The 19,277-nt window shown below is 39.4% G+C and overlaps 2 protein-coding genes across 4 annotated transcripts in view; one reads left to right on the forward strand and one right to left on the reverse strand.

Annotated features, from left to right (window-relative positions):
* Positions 1-19,277, reverse strand: part of LOC114935573 (fatty acid synthase-like) — a 127,520-nt gene that overhangs the window by 83,825 nt on the left and 24,418 nt on the right. The gene's annotated exons all lie outside the window — the stretch shown is intronic.
* On the forward strand, positions 7,094-11,761 carry LOC146725184 (uncharacterized). The gene is made up of 5 exons (XM_085483947.1): positions 7,094-8,863; positions 9,039-10,274; positions 10,708-10,964; positions 11,310-11,500; positions 11,601-11,761. The coding sequence occupies exons 1-5, from the start codon at positions 7,094-7,096 to the stop codon at positions 11,759-11,761; spliced, it is 3,615 nt and encodes a 1,204-aa protein (XP_085340073.1).

Genomic DNA, 19,277 nt, shown 5'->3' on the forward strand with positions numbered 1-19,277 from the left:
ATTGTGTAAAAATAGAATAGTTAATTCGTAACACACGTTTTTTGTTTGTGCGGACTTACAATTTTAAAGAGTGCAGTCACATCTTAAAAGAAATATAGATTTTTTTAGGAATAACTGCCAAAATACTAATCGGTAAGAGATATCAAAAAAAGTTTAAACAAAAGTCGCATGTCTTTTTTCTTTTTTATTTTCACAAAACTGCGTATAAATAAATATCGAAAAATTTATGTTGAATTTATTTAAACTTTAATTTAAATTTTTCAATACTTATCTATACGTAACTTTATAAAAATAAAAAAAATAATAAAGATTGCATTTTTCAACGTTTATTTAAACTTTTTTCTTATATTTCTCATCGTTCAATAGTTATTTCGAGAAAACGATCCACATTTTCTTTAAGTGATGATTTCACTCTTTCAAATCGTAATTCTGCACGAACCGAAAACGTTTTGTATTCCGGATGAACTATTCTATTTGTATGTACAGAATATACATAATGTTTCAGAATTTTCAAAATTTTTGGGTTGCCTAATCTTCTTGTTAAAAAATAAATCAAATTTTTAATATTGTTGTTCGTGCAATAGATATTTAATAATATATGTACTTTGTTAGATTTCGGAGTTGGAATCCGTGATTATAGTGAAGGAAAAGATCGATAGAAATTATACTTCGTATATTGAATTTATTCAGGCTTTATTTGTGCTCCGAACTTGACGCGGTCGTAGCTGTGCTCGCACTAAACTCTCTTTTCGAGCGAGCTGGCGACGACGTATACAAAATGAAAATCAAAGAGTGACCGGGTCACGATGTAAATAAAGATCGCATATTTCGAAATACAGAGAGAACATCACATCATATCTCTACACTCCCCCTTTCGAAATGCGTTCATATATATATTAGTTTATTAAATTTAATGACTGCACGCAATTTATATGCTTATCCTTCACCAAAGATTTTGTTAAAATGTCTGCAACGTTCTTGTCTGTAGGAACGAATTCTACGTTAATCAATCCTTGAATTTGGGCATCTCTAGAAAAGTGGTATCTTATCTCAATGTGTTTACTTCTTTGGTGAAGCATATTCTCTTTACTAAGTATAATCGCGCTCTGATTATCGCATAATATGTCCGTCGGTTTGTGTACATACTGATTTCCGTACATTTCCCTGACCAGTCTTCGTAAGTGTATTGTTTCCTTTGTGGTTTCCGAGAGAGCCATGTATTCAGCTTCCATTGTTGAAACCGCAACCGATCCTTGTTTCTTGGAAAACCAGCTTATCGGTCCGTCGGCCAATATGTGTACACCCCCCGAACAAGATTTGCGATCATCTTGATCACCGGCCCAATCCGCGTCCGTAAATGCGCGCAACGGTTTCCCCGTTTTTCGGTATAAGATTGTATAATTATCCGTTTGTTTCAAATAACGGACGATTTGCTTCGCGCATTTCCAGTGTTGTGGTCCGGGATTTACATTATATCTACTTAGGGCGCTTACTGCAAACGAAATATCGGGCCTCGTAGTGTTTGCCAAATAGAGAAGGCTACCGATCAATTCTCTGTACGGTTTGTTTTCCATTTCTGTTTTGTTTTCAAAACTTGTCGCCTCCATTTCTTTCGACAACTTTATACCCGAGGGTAGAGGAGTAGACGCAGGTTTACATAGGTTCATTCCGAAACGCTCGATTTTTTTTATGTATGTATTTTCTTTGTGAAATTTTTATTGCACCTGTGTCTCCTTCCCTTTTTATTTGAATCCCGAGGATCTCGCTTGCAGGCCCCAGATCTTTCATTTTAAAATGTTCGCTTAATTCTAACTTAAGTTTACGCATAATATTTATCGATTTAGTGGCTAAAAGTAGATCGTCCACGTAAACGACGATTATTACGTTATAGTTATCAATTTTTCCCGTATAAACGCAAGGTTCTACTCTAGATTCATCTAGTCCAATTTGTTTAAGTTTTTGGCTAAGCTTATGTTGCCAAGCGCGGCCAGATTGTTTTAATCCATAAATAGGACGACGTAGATGACATACCTTATTTTTATTATCGATAAACATTTCGGGCTGTTCCATGTACACCGTTTCTAGCAAGTCGCCTTGAATGTATGCTGTTGTTACATCCATTTGATGTACATGGTAATCCATTTCTACGCTTAACGCTAATAGAGTTCTAATTGTTTGTATTCGAGCGACTGGAGCGTATACTTCCATGTAATCAACGCCAAATCTTTGTTCGCATCCGCGCGCGACTAGTCTCGCTTTGTATCTATCTATTTCCCCATTTTGAAATTTTTTTATATGAAAAACCCATTTAGACGAAATTACTCTCATGTCTGTTGTTCTATCTACTAAATCCCATGTATTGCATTCTAATAGTGAACTGTATTCGTTTTTCATCGCATCTAACCATCTTTCTTTATCTGGCCTCTCCCACACGTCCTCTATTGTTTCCGGATCATTATCTAAAGTATTTAATGCTACGTTTGCTACATGGTACCGTTTTTTGGGACGCCCCGGAGTACCTGTTCGCATTATTTTAGGCCTACCTCGACCCCTTTTAGCTTCGTCGGGTGTTAATTCATGCGTCTTCAACGAATCACTCATATTTTCGCGTGAATCTAAGCTATCTCTTATGTTTTCCGGTTCATTTTTCTCTTTTTCAATTTCTAGTTCCTCGTCATCTACGCTATTTGATGTTTCTTCCTCCTTTTCATAGTCTGGGTTTGATAACAAATTTATATCTATAAATTCCGTTGTATTTTTATTAATTTCTTCAATGAAACGAACGTCTCTACTCTTAATAATTTTAGTGGTACCAGGGATCCATAATCTATATGCTTTTGCTTCGCTAGAATAACCTACTAGGGTGGCTGTTTCGCCTTTCGAATCGAATTTTGAAATACCTGGCCCTTTTCTTAAAAATGTAGCGTGGGAACCAAAAATTCTTAAGTACTTAACGTTTGGTTTCTTATCGAACCATAACTCATACGGAGTTTGACCATTATTTGCTTTTGAAGGGCATCTATTCCGCAGAAATACTGCCGTGTTGACTGCTTCGGCCCACAAGCTCTTGGGTACATTTGCGTTTATTAACATTGCGCGCGCCATTTCGACAATTGTTCTATTCGCGCGCTCCGCGACGCCGTTTTGCTGCGGCGTGTATGCGACCGATAGTTGTCTCTTAATACCCTGACTTTCTAAAAATTCATCAAATTCTTTACTTACGTATTCTTTTGCATTGTCGCTTCGTAATTTTATTATCTTTCGGCCAGTTTCTCTTTCGACACGCAATTGATATTTTTTAAATTCCTTTGAGATATCACTACGCGACTTCAAAAATACGACTTCTATATACCGCGTCTTGTCATCGATGAAAGTTGCAAAATAACGCGCTCCCCCATTTGACCTTACATCCATAGGTCCGCAGATATCTGTGTGCACGAGTTCTAGCGTTGATTTGGCTCGAGTGCCCTCTGCAAAGGGCAACGTGTGTATCTTCGCTCGATCGCATATTTCGCACGGTAACCTTGAGGTCTTCAGTGACATGTCTAATCCATAAACTCTTTTCTTGTGGGCTAATTCTTTTAAGTCGTTGTAATTTAAGTGGCCATATCTTTCATGCCATAACTTGAAATTTAACTCGTGTTTATCCTGGACACTGAAAGCCTCGTGGTCCGCCGCTTGTTTAACTACATACATATTATTTCTTTTAGTCGCGATACAAAGTAATGATTTATTCGGCTTAGTGATACGCGCTTTATCCTCCGTGAATATTACTTCGTAATTTTTCTCGGTTATTGCGGGAACCGATAATAGATTGCTCCTCAATTCGGGCACATACAATACATTTGCTAACTTTATTGATTTTATTTTTCCTTGCAACATTACATTTATACGTACGATTCCTGATCCCTGCGAAACTATACTCTCTTTTCCGGCTGTACTTATTTTACTCGTCGGCCCGTCAGACAACGTTTCGAACACACGGCGATTATTACACATATGTGACGTCGCGCCGCTATCTAAATACCATTCATTCTTTTCCGCCGAACAGGTTAACGCCGAGATCGCGATCAGGGAATCTTCTCCTTCATTGTCTTTAATATTTTCAGCGTTTTTGGCCTTACTTCCTTCTCTCTTCGGAAGACGGCAGCGAGAGGCTGGATGTCCATATTTACCACAATTGAAGCAGTTTCCGTTAAACTTTCTCCTGTCCTGCTCGCTCTTCACCGGGTATTTGTTTGTGTGTACAGGTGATCCCTTCATGTGACCGTTCCGTGACACAAGTGCTGTTGTTGCTCCGCTTTCTCTGATCTCTTGTCCTTGTCGCCTTGCTTCTTCTTCTATCAGTTTTCCTTTGATCAAATCGACCGTTGGAATTTGATCCCTCGATTCTATTGCCACGCAGAAATTTTCGTAATCCTCGGGCACTGCTCAGAAGCATAATTGACTGCAGCTCCGACGGAATTTCTATCTCTGCATCTCCAACAGATTTATCTTTTCCTGGAAATTGTTTATGTACTGCGACATTGATTCGGAGGGATCCTTCTTCAAATTGTACAGCTGCCTGTACAAAACCGCCTTTCTTACTGGGCCTCGAGAGTTATGAACTTTTGCTAATTCCTCCCATGCTTGTTTAGATGTGACCGCCTTTCTTATATGACCAAGCTCTGCCTTTGATATGCTTAATGTAATGAGTGCGAGCGCCTTCTCATTCTTTGTTATCCAAGCCGTTTTACCTTGTGCATCCTCTGGCTTCACTAATTTTCCACTGGCGTATTCCCATAAGTCATTGTATACTAAAATGCTCTTCATTTGCATTTTCCATACTTCGTAGTTGCCGTCCACTAGCTTTTCGATATGCTGTATACTGCTTTGCATCTTAATTTAATTTCACGGCACTGCCACTCAACTTTTTCTGTAATTTCTTTCTTTAAATTGTCTTCACTTACATACACGGGGCCTGGGCCCATAACCTGTTAGATTTCGGAGTTGGAATCCGTGATTATAGTGAAGGAAAAGATCGATAGAAATTATACTTCGTATATTGAATTTATTCAGGCTTTATTTGTGCTCCGAACTTGACGCGGTCGTAGCTGTGCTCGCACTAAACTCTCTTTTCGAGCGAGCTGGCGACGACGTATACAAAATGAAAATCAAAGAGTGACCGGGTCACGATGTAAATAAAGATCGCATATTTCGAAATACAGAGAGAACATCACATCATATCTCTACATACTTTGTTTTATGTCCTCAGTTTATATCAATTATTTTTATATCTATATGTATAACATTTATTTATATGTCAAATTACTTTTTTGAGCGTCAAAAAGGTAACGTTTCAGTCAGATTCTAGTTTCTCTTGCCATTACGTGCACGGACAATGTTGTACGGTGTTTGTTACATGAATAAAGAATTTAAACAAAGTTACACGTGTTAATTATACTATCAATACGTGCCGAGCACCGGTCTTCACTTGAGGACACTAACATATTTGGTCCTTTAAGCCGGATCCGCCCACAAGGACAGCGTAAGTCCGTGCTTAACCTCGAAGCATCAAGTCAGCATCAAAAGTACAAGGAGCTTTTTGCGCATGCGTGGCGACACAAGCCAAGAAGCAACGGCCATTATCGTCGTCATTGCGAAGTACGCAAGTGAGGTTATATATCGAGTAAGATCAATTTTACGTACAACAGCCTCGGCAATTATTAGACATTTTTCAAGTACTAGACATTATGAAGAAAGTAACAATTTTTGTTTAATTCACAATGACCAACGTATTAATAAGGCTTATAATATTTAAAAGCAAACGCAGGCAAATAAAGGGAAGTCTTACGCGATGCGACACATACTTAATCGATCTAAGCGTTCGAGACGTGTCAATCATTGAACTACATCAATGTTTACAAAAGATGAGTGAGCTGTGCGAGACTTTCAATGAGATACAATCAGCAATCAAAGATCTCGAACCTGAAGAAGTAAACGAGCCGATTCACCTCGAGGAGAGAAAAACGTTTGAGAGAAGATATTTTGCAATCACCTGGAAACCTTGATCGACAGGAAGATCGCTGCAGCACGACCTCCTCAGTCATCTGGTCACAGTAATAGTACGTCAAACGTGCCGAATTACCAAAAGGGAATGCTTGCATCTCAGGGAAGTAATTTTCCAAATGAACATTTAAAACTACCACGTGTTACGTTGCCTACTTTTTCAGGAAGTTATGAACAATGGATTTTATTTAGAAATATGTTTTTGAGTATGATCTATGAAAATCCGACGTTTCCAAACATACAGAAAATGTAATATCTTATGTCCGCCCTGGCAAATGAAGCCAAAGATGTTGTTCGATACACGACCGATGTGATTTGCGCCGGACACCGATCGCGGTGATCTCACTGCTTTCTTTCTCGTCTAATTTCGGCGAAATTCGGCGTATTCCGAAAACACGGACGAGTGGGGAAATGAGCCTCGATGATCTCCATCGATGTGTCCATGAAAGCACTTCTGTTTCAACTGTCGCGCTAATAACAAATAAGACATTCACAACAACCGGCGAGCGAACACACGAATACTGTACATTGATCTACTCGGCACCGCAACAATAAATCTCGATCCTGAGAACTAAATTTGATTGCATATGTTACGTGAATTTCTCCGTCACATCACAGTTTGGCGAGACAATACAATTAGGAGCATTCTGTATATCAATACTCGCATCACGCATACGAGATCATTTTTTCGTACAAAAAGTTGGTCCTTCGAGCCGGATATATTATTCTGGGGAAGCGGTGTACACAAACGACAAGTGATAAGGTCGAAGCGAAGCAGCAGCGGGCATGAGGACATTTGTTCGTCTACAAGGCAGACAATTTGGCCATTTGGAAGAAAGTGAATAAGGCGCATGCTGCCGGGCGTCGGGTTGCAGTGCGGTACATAATCGTGGATCGCTGAGGACGATTCCGGATTCGGAGCAGCATCCCGAGCAGTAACGTGGCACATTGGCGCAAGTAAGGTGACGACGTGGCTGGTAAGTCTGTTTATCTGCACCAATCAATCGTTAACGTATTCAAGTTTGGATCACGCGATTTCGAAATTATGCCTCTCGATCATAGCCCAGCGGCGGGCTCGTCCAGCGCAAAGACGCTTCGTGCATCATCCAATTTAACCGATTATAAACGACGACGCGGAATCGTTAAGGGCTCATGCACGCGCATGGAGACTTTTTTAAACAATATAGTCGCACTAACCGACGATACCCAAGCGCAGGTAGAAATCCGTCAAACCCGTCTAGAATTGTTCTGGGAAGATTATTGTAAAATACAAACACAAATTGAAATAATCGACGCGGAGGAAACAAACGATAGAATTGCGTTCGAAGAATCATTTTATGCATTATGCGCAAGATTTCGCCAACTTTTACAATGCGACAATCAGTCGAGCGCGCGGAGAGGTTCCACGCAGAGTTCAACAAGAGTCGAGAGCGAGGCTATATCTCATGTACGCTTGCCAAAAATTAATTTGCCAACTTTTTCGGGAAGGTACGAAGATTGGTTTCCGTTTCAAGATACCTTCATAACAATAATTCACAATAACACGTTGTTGAGCGATGTTCAACGGTTTCAATATTTACGGGCAGCGTTAACGGACAAAGCACTTGACATTGTAAAACCGTTAGAGATTTCTGGAAACAATTATGACCTTGCGTGGAGCCTCTTAAAGGAGCGATACGATAACAAACGCGTGATTATACAAACTCATGTGCGGGCAATATTCAATTTGCCAGTTCTAACAAAAGAAAACGCGATCGACCTTCGGCAATTAGCTGACGGGGCATCGATACATATTTGCGCGTTAACGGCATTAAATTGTAATGCCGATAAATGGGATGCCTTGCTTATTCGTATTATAACGTCTAAATTAGACACAATCACGTCGCGTGAGTGGCATGCTTCGTTGCAGGGCTCTGAATTGCCCACATTTAAGGAGCTAATTACCTTTCTTTCGCATTGCAATCAGATTCTGGAGGAATCCGCGAGAAGGGGTTCAATCTCGTCCGTTCGCTCCGACTCTCGATCGCAATCGCGTTCTAACGTTGGACGTCAAGCATTGCACACGACTATCGAAAGGGGCAAGTGCAACTATTGCGCCGGCGAGCATTTAATTTACTTTTGTAAGGAATTTCTGAAACTGCCGATCAGCCAGCGAATCGCAGAGATGCGTAGCAGGAGGATGTGCCTCAACTGCTTACGCAGTCAGAATCACGTCGCAACCAAATGCCCTTCTGGCAGTTGCAGAACGTGCAACTTAAAACATAACACATTATTACATATATCCAAGAATGAGGGAGAGATTAATAACGCGAGCGCGCCGTCGGTGCCGACCGACTCGTCGCCAGTCGCGGACGGGCGATCGACCGTCGCGACTCATAGCGCGGTCGAGCGAAGCGATACGGAGGTGTTGCTCTCGACGGCGATTGTTTACATATACGATGCAAACGGTGCTTACAAGACATGCCGTGCTCTGTTAGATTCAAGGTCACAGGTGAATTTCGTGACAACCAAATATGTAAGATTGTTGGGTTTAAAACCGCAATCCATAAATTTCTCGGTGTCGGGCATATACGGCGACACATCCATTTCAAACGAAACCGTAGACATCAAACTGCAATCGCGATTCAATTCATTCGCGGCTGAGATCGAGTGCATCGTGGCGGAGCGAATCATAAAGGACAAGCTTCCGTTAAACACTATTAAACGTGAAACATTCAAACTGCCTTCCGGCGTCGAGTTGGCGGATCCGCGATTCAACGTGTCGTCTGACGTCGACTTGTTAATAGGCGCCGATCTATTTTGGCGATCTATTGTTGTGCGTGGGGCAGATCCAGGCGACTTCCGGATATCCAATCTTTCAAAAAACACGTTTGGGGTGGATTGTGGGCGGACGCGCACGCGTCGGTGCATCGCGACCGGAGACTGGGCTGCACTCGTTTCACGTATCAATTAGCAATTTAAAACTTCACGAGCAAATCGAACGGTTTTAGTGGATCGAGGAGTTAGGCGATTTGAATTATTACACCAAGGACGAGCGCGCATGTGAAACCCATTTCATAAACAACGTGTCAACCAATGACAAGGGCAGATACATTGTGACGCTGCCCATCAAAAACGATGTTTTGCAAAAGCTGGGAGACTCGCACGAAATAGCTATGGAGCGATTCCTCGGTCTTGAGAAGCGACTTCATCGTGACTCAAGTATGAGGACTTCATACGTTCAATTTTTGCACGAGTATTTAGCCTTGGGACACATGCGACTCGTACCCGCACATGCGGTCGATAAGGAATCCGTTTATCTGCCTCATCATGGGGTGTTTAAGGGGATCGGCCGTAATGTGAAGTTACGTGTGGTTTTTGACGCATCGTGCAAAACCACGTCGGGAATTTCTTTGAATAACGCCTTGATGATAGGTCCTACGGTTCAGCAGGATTTGATATCAATTCTCACTCGTTTCCGCACGTTCGCGTACGTCTTTACTGCAGACATAGTTAAAATGTATCGACAGATACTTATTCATGAGTCACAGCTACATCTGCAACGAATATTGTGGCGCGAAAACTCGAGTTCGCCGGTCGGTACTTATGAGTTGCGTACCGTTACTTACGGCACGGGCTCGGCGCCATTTCTCGCGACGAAATGTCTTCAACATTTGGCACAAAAACATGCCCTCGACTATCCTGCGGGGGCACAATGCGTTCTTCGGAATTTTTATGTGGATGACTTACTCGCTGGCGCCAATACATTGTCCGAAGCAGGGCGCATTCGTGACGAGGTGATAGCTTTATTAAAACGCGGACAGTTTGAGCTCGGCAAATGGTCATCGAATTGTCGAGAATTGTTACAGGGCATTAGTGACACAACGAGTGCGGAGGTGTCATTGGGCGACGAAGCGGGCTCGAAAATATTGGGAGTCGCATGGGATCCGTCCAGCGACGAATTTCGCTTCGGATACAATTGCGGCGCACCGACGGGTAGCATAACAAAGCGGACGATCTTGTCGAAAATCGCGAGTCTCTTCAACCCTTTGAGATTATTAGGGCCACTGACGGTTGTGGCAAAAATGATCATGCAAGATACGTGGCAGACTCACGTCGGGTGGGACAAGTCGTTGCTGCAAGATTTGCATCAGCGATGGCTGGACGTAAAACAACAATTGACACGCCTTCGCGAATTGCGTGTGCCGCGTTTTGTCGGATTTCGGGCGGACGCGCGCAAGTCACAGGTACACGGCTTTTGTGACGCGAGCGAGCGTGCGTACGACGCGTGCTTATACATAAGAACGCGCGATTCCGACGGATACCGGGTGGAACTTTTAATTTCCAAATCGCGAATAGCACCAATTAGAGCAGTTTCGTTACCGCGGCTAGAATTGAATGCCGCGTTACTGCTATCCCATTTAATCGAGAAGATTCGCGCATCGGTTGATTTATCGAACTCAGAGATGATTTTATGGACGGATTCCACAATCACAATACAATGAATATTGTCGCCATCGCGCAAATGGAACGCTTTCGTGACCAATCGCGTCGGCGAAATTCAGCGCCTTACCAGAAGATCGAGTTGGCGGCACGTGCCGTCTGCTCACAATCCCGCGGACATATTATCGCGCGGCGTCGACCTGGCGGGCTTAATGCAACGGACCTGCATTCTTGCAGTTAACTGAGGAACATTGGCCGGCCAAATTAAGTGTCGACTTGTCGGGCAAGTTACCGGAACAAAAAAGGGTAACCGCAGCGGTGATATCCATACAACAATCGATCGTACTAAACTTGTTGGATAAACATTCCAATTTAGACAGGGCATTGCAAATCATCGCTTACTGCCTGAGAGCAGCGCGTTCGCGTACGATCAAATATCAGACGACGTTTATTTCGCATCACGAAATAACAGCAGCTCTGCGAGTCGCGGTGAGGTGCGTACAGAGGCATGCCTTTCCAAGGGAACATAAACAGTTGACCGAGGGTCGGAGCGTTGACGGCGGAAGTCGGATTCTGTTATTGACTCCGTTTATGGATGAACACGAGATCATTAAAGTGGGGGGCCGAATAAGCAATGCAGCATTGCCATATGACGCGCGACATCTCATGCTATTGCCGAAGAGTCACCAATTGACAACCTTAATCATACAGCGAGAGCATGTAAAAAATTTGCATTCAGGCCTACAGGCCACAATGCATGCGGTGCGTCGACGATTTTGGCCTCTGGCGGCGCGTTCGGCTGTCCGAAAAACAATTCACAATTGCGTAACCTGCTTCAGGTGTAAGCCGGCTGTATCGCAAGCATTAATGGCAGATTTGCCCGCGCAACGCGTGACGGCTTCGAGACCGTTCACACACAGCGGCGTAGATTATGCCGGACCCATACTCTTGAAAGAGGGCAAGAGACGTAATGCCAAACTACACAAGGCGTATACCAATGTCGATGTTTGTTTGTTTCTCGACCAGGGCCGTACACTTCGAGATTGTAACCGATTTAACATCGGAAGCGTTCCTTGGTGCCTTTAAACGCTTTATATCGCGTAGAGGCAAGCCGGCATGTGTATATTCAGATAACGGCACTACGTTTGTCGGCGCGCGCAAACAAATAAAGGAGCTGTATGACTTGATCAACGACGACGACACGCAGTTTGCGATACGGCGTTTTATGCGAGATAATGAAATCAATTGGCATTCCATACCGCCCCACGCTCCACATGTCGGGGGCCTGTGAGAGGTGGCCGTGAAGTCGGCGAAATTTCATATTAATTGAATAGTAGGTAACGCGAATCTCACAAATGAAGAGATGCAAACCGTGTTATGCGAGATAGAAGCGGTTTTAAATTCGCGACCGTTGACCCCGTTAAGCGAAGATCCAAACAATCTGCATTGTATTACGCCGGGACATTTCTTGATTGGTGCAGCGCTAAACAGTCTCCCAGTTGCAGATCTTACAAAGGAGAATTCGGGCCAACTACTGCGATGGCAACGCGTAGAACAGCTTCGGCAATACTTTTGGAAGCGTTGGAGCGCCGAATATTTACATACTTTAATCGAGCGACAAAAATGGAGAGCTAGCAGGGGCCAGCAATTGAAAATCGGTCAGCTCGCCATGGTGCAGCAACCAGGCTTGGGGCCGCTGCAGTGATTAATAGGCAAGGTGCAACAGCTTCATCCGGGCCCTGACGGTATTGCAAGGACGGCCACACTAAAGACAGCGAAGGGTCAATTAACAAGGCCGCTAACGAAGCTAGCTATCCTTCCGATAGACGAGGCACCTGCCGATTAAAACGCGTGTTACACATTGTAAAATTTAAATTATGATATATTTGACCAATTATGACCTCGAGTAGATCGATCGCGAGCTAATAAAGGTAATAATTTATTGGGACAATTTGGCGAAACAATTTTTATTGTAAATTGTAATGTGCGATAATGTCATTTTCAAGTTCTATTTATGTTACTATTTACCCTTTATTTATATTTCAATTTAGGATATCACATGTGTCTAGTTGGATCGCGAATAATAATTCACGTGTTGAAGGCATGCTCTTCAAGGGGGGCGGGATGTTTGATACACGACCGATGTGATTTGCGCCGGACACCGATCGCGGTGATCTCACTGCTTTCTTTCTCGTCTGATTTCGGCGAAATTCGGCGTATTCCGAAAACACGGACGAGTGGGGAAATGAGCCTCGATGATCTCCATCAATGTGTCCGTGAAAGCACTTCTGTTTCAACTGTCGCGCTAATAACAAATAAGACATTTACAACAACCGGCGAGCGAACACACAAATACTGTACATCGATCTACTCGGCACCGCAACAATAAATCTCGATCCTGAGAACTAAATTTGATTGCATATGTTACGTGGATTTCCCCGCCATATCACAGTTTGGCGAGACAATACAATTAGGAGCATTCCGTATATCAATACTCGCATCACGCATACGAGATCATTTTTTCGTACAGATGTTATTAGCTTTTTGGAAGCATTCGATTAGAATTACCCTAAAGCATGGAAGATGCTTAAAGGAAGGTACGACGATAACAGCTTAATAATTCAGAAACATGTTAAGGCATTGTTCGAGCAGCTTGTTGAGCTCAAGGAAAATCATATTGAGTTGCGGCAGTTGTTAGCCAATGTATTAAAGCATATACGAGCACTCAAAGCTCTGGAAAGGCCTACATAGCAGTGGGATGATCTCTTAATCCATCTAGTAACGAGTAGATTGGATCACATCACAAATAAGGAATGGGAGACTACCATAAAAAGAAATGAGATACCTACATTCACTCAATTGACAGATTTTCTAGCGTAGCAATGCAGAGCTTTGAAAGCTTTAGCTGAGCACTTTCAATATGCAGAAGATGGTCAAATCAGAAAAAATTAAGGGCACAGCAGCTCACGTGTCTACAACAAATGTCATGTGTTTCTATTGCGGAAAGGCTGACCATCTTATCTATTGTATAGATGCTTTAGTTATTTAGAGCTAGAAGTAGATCAGCGTATAAAAGAAGCAAAGTCGCGTAAATTGTGTCTAAATTGTCTGAAGGCTGCATCTCATCATGCAAAGCAGTGTGCATCAGGATCTTGTCAAAATTGTAATAAGCGTTATAACACGTTATTTCATTTATTAGATCAAGTGGCCAAGCAGCCTGAATCTGACATACCAAAGACGTTTGCTCTTCAGGAAAAGGAACACGTAATAACTACAAATGTAAATCATGCAACGTTCAATCAAAATAGACAGGTAATCTTAGCTACAGATAAATTAATGTTTTAGATACAAAAGGCGTTCTAAAGTCCTGTCGAGCATTGTTAAATAACGAATCACAATCGTGTTAAATAACAATCACAATCCTGTTTCATCACTTTTACGTGTGTTAAGAAATTAGGTATCAAACAATACGCTACAAACATTTTTGGCGTGGGTGAGTTGTCAACACAAACCCGTGGACTTGCAAAAGTGACAATGCATTCGAAGATTAATGGATTTCAAGCTAAACTTGATTGTCTGATAATCGAAAAAATAACTCAAGCTCTTCCAGATCTTCAATGATGTTAATATGCACAATTTACAAATTCCAGAAGGCATTACTTTAGCAGACCCTGAATTTAACCGTCTATCCGACATAGATTTATTCCTCGGTGCAAAGATATTTCTGGATCTATTGTGCATTGGAAAAATTAAACTATCAAGCAATCAACTAGTCTGGCAAAAAACCTTGCTTGGATGGATCGTTTCTGGTAATCTTATAATACAAGAAATACTATAATATGTAATTTATCAATCAATAAACAACTCAACTCAAACCTCGCCCGCTTCTGACAAATTGAGCGTGCAGAGCATCAAAGCACACGAACACCTGAAGAACGCATATGTAAGGGACACTGCGCAAAACTACAAGCGCAATACTAAAGATCGATTTATAGTGACTCTGCCAAAGAGAGAAGAAATACTACGAAATTTGGGCAAATCAAAGGACATCGCACTCAGCAGATTCCATATTCTAGAACGCTCAATCGAGATGCTAAGTTGAAAAAAGGATATACGAATTTTATACACGAATATCTGAATTTAAGGTACATGAAAAAGCTTCTATTGAACACATTACTAATGAAGGATACAAGCTTACATTATTATTTACCGCATTACTGCGTGCTAAAGGATACAAATACCACTACAAGACTCAGAGTTATTTTTGACGCATCAAGTCAAACAACAAGCAGAATTTCATTGAACGATGCCTTAATGGTTGGTCCGGTTTTGCAGCAATAATTATTCTGCATATTTCTTCGATTTAGAAGTTTCGAATATGCCCTGACCTCAGACATTGCTAAAATGTATAGGCAAGTGTTATTAAGGGGATCCCGGATAATGTTTTTACCAATCAAATGCGAGAATATTTAGTTTTTTTTATATAACTTTTTATTGAGTATACTAATCAATAAATCCTTTTCTACGATTAAAGTATTTATAAAAACGGACCGCGCTAGCTATGTTTGCATATATAAATCATATAAAAATCAAAAATTACAGTTTTATTATCGGCTGCTTTGTGTCAGTTTGTAATAATACTTATTTAATAAAAAAGTTCTGCAGTTTGTCTGTGCATAAAATATAGTATACGCGGTAAGGATAATATGAAGAATTATTAGTAAACGATTAAAAGTGAGATTGCAAGTTTAATAAAAAAGTTATATATTAAAAACATTTTTACGCGTATGTGTTGTATACGTGCATATGTTTAGATATGTGTGGTGCTAACCTATCATGTGTATATGTGTATACGTGCATGTGTTTAGATATGTGTGGTGCTAATCTATCGGAGTTCGGCCGTCGCTTCGGCATCCCCTTAAATAAGACTTAAATTTCGCTACAGTGCATTTTATGGAGAAATTGATCAACAGGAGATATCAAGACTTACGAGCTAATAACCTTGATACATGGAACAGCACCGACTTTATTTCTAGCTACCAAGATCATACATCAGTTTGCAAATCTAGAAGATCATTATCCCGTCGGATCTAAGATAGCGACTTTTATGTCGACGATTTAATAACGGGAGCGAATTCGTAAGAAGAAGCATTAACAATTCGCGATCAAATAACAGCATTACTCGAAAGTGGAAGTTTCATACTTAGAAAATGGACCTCAAATAACAAAGATCTGTTGAGAGGACTCCTTGAATCATCGTTTAGCAATGCAATACTACAACTGGACAAAAACGCAACTTTGAAAACTTTGGGAGTCTTATGAAACCCGTCAAGAAGATCCACTACAATACAATACAATAAAATAGAATGTTCCTAGCGCTGAGATTGCTGATACAGCAACGAGCCGGAAACCGCGGAGACGCAAACTAAGAGCTTCGTCTTTTGAGCTATTTTGCGCTCAAAATCTAGTCGCGTATGTAAAAGCTATTCACCAATCAGATGTCTGTCGCCCCTCCCGAACAAAATAACAAAAAACCAAGTATACGTAAAAACTCGGGAGTGAACAAAGAATGAGAATAAATCCAGAGTCGCGTCAAGCAAGTTCTAAAAAAGAAAGAAAGGAGTCTTATAAAGTCTGAAAAATAACCACACTCAGTGTCATATCAAGTACTTTTTTAATAAAAAATATATATATATATATATGTATATATATGTATATATATATTTTATAAAATAAAAAGTGTTAACTATTCAAAGCTACAAATTATTTGGTGAAAACCCCGACACTTCTGAAAACCACTTCTTAATCCGGCAGAAATCCCCTCAGTGCCATACCCGAGGCACAACAAAGATGATCTTGCACTAACTTTGGCATCGTCATCTATGGTCAAACTGATAAAACTAATAAATAGTTATTTTTAAACGCTACAATTATTGTTTAATACATTTTTTTCAAACTGCTTAACATATAAAATATTCAACCGTTCCAGGCTTTTGGCACACTCAGTAATGTAAATTAAGTAAATTGAAACATTAAATTTTCTACATATATTACTTATTTTTTAGAATATAAATATACAGTTTATTTTATTTTAGAGATATATCAAGGGTTTAGCTTAAAAATCTTTATGTGACTAGTGACTATTCCAAAATAATCGATAATAAATTGATTTTTATAACTTTCCCTGGACCTGGTGGACAAGTAATTGTTATTTTCTGCTTTTGAAAAATTTCAAAAACAGTTCTCAATAGTTGATTTAAGTTTAGCTTTAACCGCTTTTGAGCCAAAAATAATTTATTTTTAACTTTTTCCTTTGTTAGAGAGAATAGAATAGTTGTATAGTATAGTTGTAAATTTATAATTGTTCAAGTAAGTATATATAAAATAAAATACAAATAAGTAGAAGAAAGTTGGGTAAAACCAGATAGGCGGATTAAACCGAGTACTTCTATTTCCTTGTGATAAGTATTGCCATCTGTGTCCAATTTGTGTTATTAATTATTATAAATTAATGCCATTATTATTCTGAGATAAATTGTGTTCACGTGTACATACACACATGATACGCCTTTTTAGAGAGAAGTTTAAAGCTCGAATTAAAAAAAAAACACGATAACGGAGAAGCAATCAAGTCGTCTGAATTTTTTCTATATAAAATCTATATCTATTTTAATAAATGCAGCACTGAATTCTATACGTATTGAACAGTATAGATATATGGCAATAATTTTTATCGTTTCTTAGTCGAAATATATGTGTAGCTGCCATGTTTATTATTTTCTTCATTTTGGGCAAAATTGGATATTAATGTGTGTAGCAAAATCATACAAAAATATAGGCTTAAATATAGGATATAATAAAAGGCCAACTTAACGAGCTTATATGATTGATCTTGAAACTATAAATGTTAATATAAAGTTTTACTATCGCAACGTCGATGATATCTTGGTTTGCTTGCCGGAAGATCAAGTCACATATCTAGTAAAAAAATTTAATGATTGTCACGATAGATTAAAATTCACAATAAAAATAGAGGATAACCGTAGCATAAGTTTTTTAGATATCTCACTCAAAATTATAAATAACATAATATATATATAGATTGGTTTCAGAAAAAAACATTTTCGGGTAGAACACTCTCATATCATTCAAATCATCCTATATGCCACAAAAAAAGTGTAATATATAATTTAGTAGACCGATCAATATTATTATCACATCCCCGTTTTCATAGTAAAAATTTAACATTAATCATAGAGATTTTATTGAGCAATAGTTATCCTCTTAATCTCATTTTCTCAGAAATCAATAATAGACTGAAGTTCCTTATTGTTAATAGATTAAACAAAGAAATGACTCAAGATATAAATAACGAAATCATAAATAACGACAAAAATAAAAAATTCATAGCGATACCATATATTGAAAGAATCTCGGAACTAGTAGCATCAGAATTAAAGAAATCAAATATAACAGTAGGATACAGATGTCTAAAGAAATTAAACAGAGTCATAAAAACGCAAAAAGACAGGGATAAGCTCCAAAATAATTCGGGGGTCATATATAAGATATCGTGTAATAATTGTGATGCTACATATGTAGGACAGACGAAAAGACAATTAGGTACAAGAGTAAATGAACATAAAAATAATATTAGATTAGATTCTGCAAGGCACTCGGTGGTTTCTGTGATCATATTGTAAAATTTACACACAATTTCAATTGGAACGACACAAAAATCCTAGATTATGAAAAGAATTATTATAAAAGGTTGATATCAGAAATGATATATATTAAAGAAGAAAACAACAGTATCAACCTAAAAAAGGACACCGAGCGTCTTGACGGTTCTTATTTAGATATTCTAAAAAAATTGTCTACGTCATCTTAAAAATTGGGTATATATACAGCGCGCCGACATTGCGAGATACAGATATCGATTTGTTTTTTAAAAAAGTACACATTGTGATTATGTTATGTAAAAAGAAATAATTTTTTAAAAAAAGTGTTATGTTCGTGACAAAAAAGTAAGTTAATACTATTTATTAAAAATCTAAAATGTAATATTTAAGCGGATATATTAATTTGTTCACAGTGTCGTTACATAATATAACAGCATGACATACATAAATCTGACGCTCTAACTCAAGCCAACAAACATGAATTTTATACTGCGTTCGTCATATGATAATCTCATAAATGTTGTATTTATAATAAGGTCGATATGACTAAATTAATTTTTTGACATATTAACATGATATTGAAAAAGACTGTCGTACAGTCGAAACGTTTATCTTATCTTTTGTATATTATAACGTAAATTAATAAAAAATCTTTTTTAATTAATATCATATAAGCTCGTTAAGTTGGCCTTTTATTATATCACATATTTTAATTGTATACGAGCTGTTAGCGCGTTATAAGTGTTAGCACTAACCTTTTTTACCTCGTCGCTGACTGGATTCGCGGTCCTCAGATTTATGCCAGATGGATGGATCTCGTTCAATTTATTATAATTTAGTCAAGATGTGTGTGAGGATATATATATGTGTGAGGATATATATATGTATATTATGTTCCAGTAAATGTATTTATTTGCGATCCGATGTGTATATATATATATACTGTAGAGTCGATACAGACGCCAGAGCCGCTGGTAACGCCGCCAGAATAAGTACTTTCTCAGATTTATGACTGTGTCAAAACTGTGTCAAAAACTGTGTCGCTCGCTCAAATATCCTCACCTTTATACTCGCTTGTCTAAAATATTCCCACCCCAAAGTACCGGACCAATCGGAGTAATTTTA

Source organism: Nylanderia fulva, unplaced genomic scaffold (assembly GCF_048542155.1).
Source record: "Nylanderia fulva isolate GAGA-0341 unplaced genomic scaffold, ASM4854215v1 Scaffold101, whole genome shotgun sequence".
NCBI lineage: Eukaryota > Metazoa > Arthropoda > Insecta > Hymenoptera > Formicidae > Nylanderia > Nylanderia fulva.

What these genes read in the sequence shown, in the direction of transcription:
- LOC146725184 (XM_085483947.1), top strand. Translation starts at nt 7,094, where the DNA reads ATGCCTCTCGATCATAGCCCAGCGGCGGGCTCGTCCAGCGCAAAGACG. An exon ending in TATTTTGGCGATCTATTGTT is followed by an intron (nt 8,864 to 9,038) that starts GTGCGTGGGGCA and finishes GAACGGTTTTAG; the next exon opens with TGGATCGAGGAGTTAGGCGA. An exon ending in TTTGTTTCTCGACCAGGGCC is followed by an intron (nt 11,501 to 11,600) that starts GTACACTTCGAG and finishes GTGTATATTCAG; the next exon opens with ATAACGGCACTACGTTTGTC.